At 28.1% G+C, this 12306-nt stretch overlaps 1 protein-coding gene across 1 annotated transcript in view; it reads left to right on the forward strand.

Annotated features, from left to right (window-relative positions):
• Window positions 1-1241, forward strand: part of LOC100575701 — a 9410-nt gene extending 8169 nt beyond the window's left edge. Inside the window, exons 2-4 of the mRNA XM_003245803.2 lie at window positions 61-139; window positions 210-371; window positions 431-1241. Of these exons, the coding sequence (XP_003245851.1) occupies window positions 61-139; window positions 210-371; window positions 431-627 (438 nt within the window). The 3' untranslated portion in view covers window positions 628-1241. The remainder of the gene's footprint in view (window positions 1-60; window positions 140-209; window positions 372-430) is intronic.
• The last annotated feature ends 11065 nt before the right edge of the window (window positions 1242-12306 follow it).

A 12306-nucleotide genomic window follows, 5' to 3' on the forward strand; every position in this document is an offset into this window, starting at 1 on the left:
TTGTATTTTATATGTTGATAATAAACATTCTTATAAAATAACTTTATTTTTTAAATTTAGACTAATATCAGTGCAGAAGTAATAAAATGCCCTCAGTTTATGCGAGCATTAACTATAGCTATTTTCATTGACCGTATAAGTAAGTTATTTCTTCTGCGATTATACTAAAATAGTTACTTGATTATTAAATATTAATTTTTAACTTATAGATTCAATACATCCAAATGAGGATTTCTTGGTTCATTGTCATGTGAAATTGTTAACCCATTATATTCAGTCTGAAGCACTTCCAGTTTCTGAAATTATTGCAAGGGAAGTGCAATGTCTGTACGGATTTCAAATTATGTCTGCTGCACTTGAATATCCTGAAAGTAAGTTACCAACTGTTTAATTTTTAGATTTGTTATTAATATCTCTGTTTTTCCATAAGAAATGGTATTAAGACTGTTCCATCATCTCTATCAGGATAGTGTTATAAGTAAAGAATCTTTTCAAACATGGAAAAAAGATGACAAATTCAATGCTGGATTCGATGAAGACTTAGAAACAAAAAATATGACTGTTTTAAATTCATTCTTCATTCAACTTGAACTAAACGATTCTGATGAAGATGATACATCTGAGTAGTATAACGGCACTAAATTCTGTCTGCGTGTAATCAATATTCATCAATTGACACAAATTCTTTTTTTATTTTATTTTATGGTAGATAAACAGATAAATTAAAAAAAATTAAAGTCAAATACTTAGCTATTGTTCATTTATTTCCGTTGGAATTAAATTATTTATACATTTACAAATATTGGTATACATTGTTTTTTTTTTTTTTTAATATGTCAACACACTATCTGTCTTCTTCCTCTAGCCCACGCGCAACTTATTGACAAAGCCTGTATGTACAGAAACATTTTCTTATGTTTTTGAGTAATCTTAGATTAAAATCACAAAACCGATATAGCATAATATAAATATTTTTGAGGGTATGACATATCAATTTGTCTAAATATTGTCTAAAAACAATTTAGATATCATTTAAATTTACAAGTGATCTCTTTAACATAATATAAGAAAAATGATTTTGAGTAAATGCATTTTGTCCATATTGTGCGTGAGCCAGAGGAAGATATCAGTTAGCGAATATATTATTCTATATTCGTAGATATTATTGTCTGCTATTTTCTACAGTTATAAATGTATACTGTTTATATTTTGAACATACAAATAAACTTTTTCTTACCAAATCATAAAATAATTGTTAGTTATTAACATATTTTCATACTTTTTATGGCTAACAACTGTTCTTGTTTGTATAATAAGTTTTATGGAAATAATTCTAACTTTTAAAAAAAATATTTACAACGATTTTAATTAAATTTTTAAAAATAAAATATTTTCATTATCATTGTACTTAATATAATATAAAATAAGTTTATTCAGTCATATTATGGTATATTATAATATTTGTATGCTATTTCTGATATTAACCATACCAAATAAAATTTACATTTCAAAATACTTGTATAACAACAAAATGTCAAGAACAAAATAACAATGTTTTAATTTGTTAATTGTTGAACTAAGTTCAGAGTTGGGTTTGCTAAATTGGTTTTATATATATATATGTATTGTATAGTACCAATGACGACAAAAGTTTTAATGAGGATCAGCACTGTCAATTAATATTTTGTTCTACTGTCTCATACCCTAATTATATTAGCACACCATACATGACAATTATTGTTTGGTACCTGACTATTGTTATTCTTGTCTATTGAATTGATGTGATGAAATTTTTTTTAAGTTTTAAGAAGGCGCAAAAGTACGACGTGAGTGCCATAAGAATAGTACTAGTGTAGAACTAAAGAGTTAACATTTTATGAATATTTATACTGCTACTATAGTATTATAGTAATATATTTTACTATTGGTAATACGAATGGTAGGTTAATTTGTATTTTGTGGTTTATAAGTTCAAACTTTAGTACTTCAAACTTGGAGCGAAGCCATACAATGTTTTCGAGAGTGTTATAACAAATAAATATTTGCAATGACTAGGCTAAATAAGTTTGATACGCCAATGATCTATTGTCATTACTTTTTATATTATTTTAATTTAATTGTATTTATTTGTTGTAGGTAGTAGGTATATGAATGTATTATTCATTGGGTGAAACATGAATTAGATTCTAGATATGATTGTTTGCCTAAATTAATGGAACATGTTCGATTACCTTTAGTTTCAATGCAATATATTTCAAAAAATTTGGTTAATGAACGACTTCTTAAAAATAGTTCTAAATGTAAGCATTTTCATAAAAACACCTTTATTGCAAATTTAATATCATATATTAAAATATAATAATATATATATTTTAGGCACAGAGTCTTTAATTGAAGCTTTACATTTCCATGCACATTCTAAGCAACTTCAAATTTTTATTCCACAAAAAATAACCTAACCTAACATAGACATTTGAAAAATAAAGTATTAATTAGTTTTCATTAATTTACCTTTACAATATTCTATTTATTCTAATATTTTCAGGTTATTCTGATCTCGAGTACATCACCACTATCAAAAAAGTTGTATATATCCATTTACGATCCAGAAACCAACCTGTTGCGGAATAAATGAGAAATGACTAAGAGCAATACATCTAGTGATCTAGCCTTAACCAAAAAACATTTAGTGTTTTCTTTTTCCGATAGAATTGATATGTTTAATTTATCTTCTTAGTCAGCCTGTTGGGTACCAGTAGTTGATATGTTAGGTGATCGAAGATGTTTTGGAGTTGGCATTTTAAGTGATTGTATATATGCTGTTAGTTATACATATAAATATTTTTAATTTTACATTATTATTATATTTTATTTATTTTAACCAACCACTGGAGTTTGGTATTCCATATCAAATATGCATCTATGCCGAATTATCAAGTGAGTATATTTATTTTATAGTCCAAATCTTTCAAAATATAATGTATTCAATTTTAATTGCATTTTCATTATAGGAGTTGTCACATGAAATGGGCTGTTATATGTTTTTGGAGGATTTGACAATCATTGTGCGAGTCTTTGTTTGACATCTGTAGAAATATACGACCTAGACACTGATGCCTGGTCCATTGAAACATTTTCGTCAACAAATATTGACACTATTAATGAAGCTGTAGTCATTGATAGATCAGTATATTTTAATGATAAATAGCTTACATAGTCTCATTGATAGTTGTTATACTTAAATTAAAATAATATATTTGTATTAATTTATATTTTATGATAGGTAAAACAGTAATTGTTAAGTATTGTAAACATAATTTTTATTTTAGACTTAATATTCAAATAAAGTTTAATTTAACAAATATTATCTCTAAATATGCTTCCAACTAAACCAGCTACATATTTTTAATTAACGTTTTAGTGGATATTATGTTTATTTACAGAGTAATATCGCAGAATAGATTAAATAGATTTAATATATTGTGTGGTAAATGGTAATTATATACATTTGATAGCACACAACATTTAGTGTTTAATATTATATTATGTATAGGAATTGTAACACCAAAACAGTCATCGTTCCGCTAAGAACCTGCAATAAATTGAAAATTCTGAATATAGTTTATCCACAATTGTTTATTAATCAAATAGTTGACCAACAATAAAGTTCAAAGGTTATACGGATAAATAAAGTTACATCTCTCAGTTGAAAAGGATTAATAACACTCTTCTTTCATTACTTCTCCATCAGAAAATTGTATGTCTTTCTTCGCCAATAAATACTTTACTTTGTAAATAATCCATAAAGGAGTGTTTAAGTCTTAAACTTTAAGATTATACAAGTGATCAATAGTTAAGAATTAAAAATCAATATTTAATTTTTAACACAATCGACCAATGTTTCCTTAGATTGACTGTTTGACGACCTCACCTTAAATTATTATGCCGTGCAAATAATATTATATTAACATAATAATTGTTGATGCTGTGTGTTAGCAACAACAAAAATTCAGTGAAATGTAATTAGTACTATGAAGAAATTTAATTCTTCTGGATAGTTAATTAAATAAGTAAATTACAATTAATAACTAACTTAACATTAACTTTTAAACTTATTAATGTCCAGCCTTGTGTATAAGTATAATTATTAATCATCAATCCTTGTAGACTATATTATTTGTATTATAACAAGGATAAAAACCTTGAAATTGAATGCGTACCCATCAAAATGAATAAATAAACTAGTATCTCAAAAACTTTTCTTGACTGCTTATAGCTGTCTATAAAGTAACAGAAACTTTTTTGTGTGTACTTATGTTTATGTATAGGTGACTTTTAGATTCTAAATGGATCTATAAATCTATTGATTTTATAATGGTGTGTGTTTTTTATGTGTTAGGTATTATAGGTATATTTTAAATTTTCAGTGGATGTACTATATTCTAAAAACCTTTAATTACACATTCCCATGGACATTCAAAAAATATTTCCAGAAATCCTGACTTCTGAGATATTAAGATCAAATCGCAAAATCTATGGCATATTTTCTGCTGCTCAAACACTTTCAAACAATTCAAGAGGAATCATCATCTCAACAGTCACAGAACTTAAATCTATATTTTTGTTTCTAATAATTATAGAACTTTTAAAATTTAAGACAATTTGTAGATAAATAACATTGTAAAGGAATATTGCATTCAATTTATTTTTAAAACATTTTGCAACTGAATATGTTTTTTTTATTTTATTTTTAATAGAAAAATTCTATTAAAAAACTGATAATGATTCATACATTTCAAGGAATTCATCTAAGGTATTCTAAGAATTTTTTAATTTTTAATACACTTCAATTTGTTAATATATTTTTCATAAAAAATTCATTTTAATTACACTCTGCTGAAGTACCACATATACTACTCATGCACACACCACCACTTTACTGCCGCCCGATAGCAGATTTCGATTTTAATGTATGGGTAATATTGCCCGATGAATTTCGGCCCAGCCCGGTGCAAAATTTTGCAGGGCCCCATATAGGTATTTTATTTTAATTTCAAACAGAGTTACTTTATTCTTATACAATTTTATAAACTTAAAGGTCTTGTAATAAATCTAAATTTGTATTTCTAATCTAATAAAATCCAATTTGAAATTTTATATTAGACACGAAATGAGAAGGTGCCTACCTACTTTGGTACAATCAATATACGACATAATACAGAATTACAGAAATATTCCAAGTATTCACTATTCAGTATAGTTTCTGCAAGTGCCCATGAAAAAAAAAAAATGACCTATCGGCTATCAGTCTTGTTTTTAAAATTCAAACAAGAATGATTTCAATGATTCTAACATAGAAAAAATGTTGTAATCCATGGATAAATTTGAAATTCTGTGTAGTACAAAATAGTATCAATTTTTTCAAATATTAATTTCGGATATATAATATATATTATAGAGTAAAGATATGTGCTTAATTACGGCCGTTGCCCATGTAGGTTAGGGGAGAAGACCGAAGGACCACTCGGTAACAACCGAGAAAGAATTACCAAATTTTAACTTTATCGATAGTGCCTACTAATTGGGGTAATAGGCCACTACATACACACGCCTGACCTACTGATAATACACGCCTTCTCACGCGACGGCGACACTATAGCGATGATAGGAAGTGAAGTACACGGGACTCAAGACAATGCAAGTTAGATATGTGAGCTATGGGGGAGGGGGCTGTGGTCGATCCGGTTTGGTGCAATGACCACAGGATACAATTATAATAGTTGGGTACCTAGCTTACTGATTAACTTAATTCACCAGGTATAAATGCATGTATTATACAGCTGGCATGGCGTCTTGAGTTGACGTCTTGAGTGACGTTGGTCTCGATGTCCTAGTCGACCTCCCACACAAAGTACCCGTTGCTGGCAGACTTACGTGTTGACACTCTCGTGCGTGTGACGTGAACTCGAGGACAGCGACCCACAGTAATCGGTAACGCTGGCTAACTTGATCGGATGAAATTAGGTGATATAAGATGGCAATAACTTACAAGACTGGGTACTGGATCAGCATAGGCGGATATTTGGTCACATCCGAGGGAGGGGGCTTAACATTTTCGTCTCATCCATTAGCGTAAGCATACATTTTTAAACGCTTCAACCTACTAACTAATGGCTGATCAGTACTCCTACTTTATTATAGCAGATGCACCAAGTTTATATAGGTATATTAAAATACACAATTTATCTTGACATCTAGTGTGGTTTGTGACATTCGGGAGGGGGCTCAAGCCCCCCCCCCCAAAAAAAAAACAGCCTATGCGGATCAGAGATTTCTTTATTTGCCCTCGCGATGAATAGGCGTAATAATTAAATAGTAATAATAATTTACAAAACTATGCGCTCAATACGCTTTACTGAATACTAATAATAATAATAATAATAATAATAATAAGTATTTTTCGTAAAAAGACTAACAACAATAATAAAGGGCGTTGGCCCCAGAACAACAATAAAACAACGGTAGTAACATGTATTATAATATTATAAATTTCAAAAAATAATTGATTACCTACAGAACAAGAAACAAAAAGAATAAATACACATAATATTTATAATAATTTAAATGACGGATTGGTGTATGGAATTACTAACGTAGAACTATTGTTCTACGTATTGTTAATTATCTATATAATTTATATGGACATTTAAAATGGAAATTTGAATTCAAAAGATCTTAGTTCGGTGTTGACAATTCAAAAATGATAATCATATACTGCTACAGTGCTAATCGTAATTATTATTATAATAAAAAATTTCGGTTTTGGTTCCAATTTTATTTACCGGTTTTCATTTGTTATCGGTTTCGGTATTGAATTTAATACCGGTTTAAAATGTATTCCTGTTTCGTTTTTATTTTCAGTTTCAGTTTTTTAACGGTTTGTGCTGGTTTCTGAAATCGGTTTCAAGCTCTAGATTATTTACGTTCATTCCTTACGCAATTTTTTTATAATAAAACAAGAAAAATATGAAACTTTTTGAGAAAAAAAATTTTGTTGGGAGTTTGAAGGGAGGAAGTAGCCATTTTTCTGATTGTGTTTTTTTTTAATCGTTTTAATGTATTATGATCGCTTATTTACATGAATTTAGATGCTTCTAAATCCCGAACACGGCCCATTCTGGATAGAGTCAGTAGGCGTGTATGTCCTCCATTTGGAATCTCAAAATTTGGGTACAGACTTTACAAACTACGACGCTAATGTACGGATGTGCTTATATGGACAAACTACTAACCTATGCTCCAGTGTTCCATTTGTGGTTGGAGCGTCCCCAGAAAACACCTGTACACGGAAATTGCAATAACATTTACGTATAACGAATTATTATTATTACAGCACAGTAGGGGAAGGGTTAGGTGCGTTCCAACAGTTGTTACAGTAAAGCTCTCTCTCGCTAAAACTATGAGCATAATATATCGTACATTATAATAATAAAGAAGTAAAAGTATTACTATTTACTTGTATACACTGGAACACTCTATAAACGAACATTACCTTTTAATGTCACATCGTCACTGCTTGTTGTATTGACTATCATGTATGTTGTGGTAGTTTACTTCTATTAATATTTAACACCCATATTAGGCACCATAGATGGAATAATATACTTCATATATTTAATATTGATATTATTGTATATATACCGTTTGTGTTTTTACATGACCACGTTGGTGGGGGATGGGGGGGGGCTTTAGCTCCAGGGCTATACAGCTCTTTAAAACTTTGAATTACCCGGCTCAATTTGAAAATCAAAATCAAATCAACTATTATTAGTTATCGTTATTCTATAATCTATAATATATTTGATTGATAGCATTATTAGCATTAACATACTATTATATATTAGAGAGTGTAGTATAAATTTAGGTATTATAACTCATAACCATTGTACAAAATCACGGATGTATACGCTCACTGCTCACACAAATTAGATAGCACTAAATATTCTAAAAATACTCCTAATATTCAAACTCTTGTATATTTTGTTCTGTTGTGCTCTATACCTCTATCAGATATGGACCACTTCGTGTTTGAGTGTTTTTCAAAACATGACAGGCCGATCAACGAAGACAAATTTGAAATAGGTTGGCAATATATATCGCTAGTGGATCATACAGTTGTGAAGCCAATTAAAAGTCATACCGCAACGCGATCCCATAGATGTGCCGTAAGTATACTATGTTTACCAACGTGTTATTTTATATTCTATATTATTGTAGTAGACGAACTCGTAAAACCAATTTGATTATTCATCCAGTGCCTGGGGTTGAGAAGGAGACACAGGTGATTGGAGATCATTCTTATATACATACGACATAGGTACCTATATTATAGGTTTTTCGTTTTTACGCGGTTGGTTGGTGATATAGTAGATACTTATTATTGGTGTAATTAGATCATTATATAAAAAAATTTAGTCTCAAAGAATAGGATATTGTAATAATTACAAAAGAATAATAATATATCAGATTATTTAAATGTATGTAAAATGTAATATTGCACTTTTGGCCCTTGTGCCCGATATATAATAATAAATAAAAAATAAATAAATAATAAGTATAATAATAATAATAACTCGTAAATATTATAAACAATAACTATTATATGACACACCCTCCACAAAGTAGCTTAACTTATGATTTTCTTAAACCCAGTAAAATTATTGAGTCATTCGTGTTGTATAAATATACTTTCACCAAATGAAAAAGCTTGAGTTCTCTCAATTTTTGATTATAACCTAAATTGTGTAACGCTACATCATACTATGGGACTTATTAAATACCTTGAGCCTTGGACCTTGTACTTTTCGATCTTAAACTGAAATTCGAATGTCATATCAAAGACATTTCGAACAGACCAAATAATAATATCCTTGGCTTTATTCGTTGAAATAGTGCAGAGATCAATGACACATTAGTTTTTAAGCTCATACACAGTTGTTTGGAACGTTCCATCTGTGAAGATGGCTCGATTATTTTGTCTCCATACACATCTGTTAATATTTATAGTATTGAGAATATCCAACAAAAATGTTTAGGTTTCCTAACTTTTAAATGTTTCATACCTAGAGACCCTGCACATTCTTCGTACACCTCACTTCAAACGTGAGCAGCGTTGTTTACTATTAGATTTATATTTCTCATACAAACTTCTCAAAGTTAATATTGATTGTCGTGTTTTTTTTTGAGTAGTTTCTCTTTTAATATTCCTGATCGAAACACCCGTTCTATAAATACTTTTTATCTTAGCAATAATATTACTATGAAAGTAACACCCCCCATAACAGAATTATGAAAACTATTAATGAATTAAAAATTGATCTGTTATTTTCACCAAACTTTAACTCATTTAAAAGTCATTGTAAACCCATTCTTAGCCATATTAATTCTTGTATATTGTTTTACTGTTTTCTAACTATTCTAACCAACGATTGTTTTTATCATTATATGTAATTGGGCCTGCATCCGTTAAATCTAAAATAAATATATAAATAAATAAATAAATACCATTATACGATTTGATGATTCAAATATAATTTATTAATATTATGATATACCTTTTTTACGAATAAATATAATTTATTATGTTAAATATAATATCTAATATACGACCATCGCCAATCAACAACTATCCTCGTGACTTTTAAAATATAAATATTAAACAAAAAATATATCATTCAAATTACTATTGTTACTAGCGGTAAAACTTATTATTATCCATCATATAGTTGTATTTACACTAATATCACTCATTAATATCATATTAACTTTAATCTTACTGTGAACTCTGCCGGTCTAAAACAGAACGTCGTCGACGTAAATAGAGATTGTAGGTGGATTTCAGTGTACTATTTATATATTATATATTTATTAGTTATGGTTGTTTAATTTTCTTTTTCTCTATCACTGTCTTTTTCCGTTCTGCCGACAGTTATATGCTGTGGATGACCAAGACTATAATACGGTTAAATCAATTCATATGGTGATTAGCAAGCCGATAATAGGAGATGAATTTAATGTGAGCCAGTGCAATGGGCTATCGGATCTTTTAGCACGCGATCAAACCAGACCCAACATCCCCGAGGGATATCGATATTTGCCCGACGGGTCTTTGTTCATCTATTTATTAGGAAGAAAGACATCAATCATCATCAACAATACCACCGGACGTCCCACTACAACTACAATTACCACGACCACTAAAAAATTTTCTGAAGTGGATTCTTTTCGCGATAATTACTTTTTATATATCGTGGGCATACCGGAAAATATTTTTTAGGATCTCATAATACAAATAATGAAAAATATACAAACAAAGGCAATATAAATTTAAACTATATTATTTTTATGCAAATGGTTCTTTCTTACCTCTGTTTTGAAATGAAATTTAAAAAAAATGTATTAAAATATTATAATAAATAATGTAAACTGTACAAATGCTACAAATAGTATGTAAATGTATGCATCTGATTTTTTAGTCCTGTTGAAAGTAAATTTAAATTAAATTATTATAATAAATAGGGAATTTAAAATTGTTTAAAACTTCATTATTTTAGATGAACAAAAAAATCATTAACATGTTAATCTTAAATACATAGCTAGTTCTAAAATATTTTTAGTTTAATAATAATAAACAATATTTTTGTGTAATTAACTTTTAATCATTCAAGTAAAAATTATATTTAAATTATAATATCATTATTCAAATAATTTCTAATATTATTTATAAATGTATGGCTGCAAAAAAGAAATTTATCGATTAACATTATAATGAAAATAACTATTATATTTTTGTCAATATACTAGTATATGTGTATGTGTGCCATATGAAATAAAAGAAATATGTACAATTCTCTTGCAATTAAAATGTAAATACTGAAGACTATTTGAATTAAGAACCTTGTAGAATACTCTTGTACTTTTATTAAGTCATATTTTATAATAGTGTTTAACAAAATTAGAATATTTCTCATTTGTTTTCTAATAAATTTCAGACCTAAAATACAAAAGTTATTTTAAATAAAATAATGTGATAATCATATTTATTGTATATTTTTAAACATTTAAAAATATAGTTACAAAAATTAAAAATATAATTTATTGAATATTTGATATAAAAATATTGTTAGTAAAAAAAATATTTATTAAAATCATTATATATTATAAATAATTCGAAAAGCTTCAACTAATACCTAGTTCATTAATGTTTATTGATTATTTAACATAATTATATTATTTTTTTTTTCAACATAAATTATAAATATATATTATAGGTATATATCAATAATTTGTACACGAGATGATTTTGGATGTACTTTGACAAAATCTGACCAACGACTAATGAAGATTGTCGGAATTAATTCGGTATTATAACGTTTCAATTTATTAGTTAAATCCAACTATTTTTATTAGGTAGTTAAATTTTTGTTCTGCATCATTGTGACATTATAGCTGTTATTGCAAATGATTCTGGTAAGAGTTATTTTTCAGATTTCAGTCAGTTGATCTTAAATTAAAAAAAGTTATGAAAATTAAGTTAATTCTTTAAAAATAGTTCAGTTATACTTTCAGTTTATAATGTGATATAAATATAATAATATAACTAATAATATACCTAGTAAGTCGTAAAAATATCTATCTGCAGTTTTAGGTCTCACAATCTATTCTTTGATAATACACCCCATCGTTGGACCAACCATTGAGTCGTCAATATGTTTCTCTAACATTGCATCTACCAATAGATCTACATCGTTCTAAGTTTTGTATCGCCCCAATAATCTATTAGCTGACTAAATATATCATGCAGAAAGACAGCATTCAGTACATATTTATGTGTATTATTATTTAACATTTAAAATTTTTTTAACGGGCCTGCACGTGATCTGTTATTTTGCTCAAAAATACGCCTTACAGTAGGAAAAACTCTCACGCCTCGCAAAGTTATCTGATTTTTTTTGACAACTTTTGAATTTAATTGTTTACTTCAGGGATTTTGAGATTTAGATAACAGTTTGTTGATTTTTCCAAAGCTGTACAATAAGCACCGTTTACGCCATTTAATCGTTGCAACCAATTTGTTTTAAAAATATCTAAGCTAAAGCATAAGCTATTATTAATACCTTGTTCTCCCAAAACAAGAATATAACGATCTTGAGACTGACATGGATCTTTTAATCATCTACGACATGATGATAACAATATCACCATACAAATCAATTAGACGTATCATTATCGGGGTACACATCATTC

This window comes from Acyrthosiphon pisum, chromosome X, assembly GCF_005508785.2.
Source record: "Acyrthosiphon pisum isolate AL4f chromosome X, pea_aphid_22Mar2018_4r6ur, whole genome shotgun sequence".
Lineage (NCBI taxonomy): Eukaryota > Metazoa > Arthropoda > Insecta > Hemiptera > Aphididae > Acyrthosiphon > Acyrthosiphon pisum.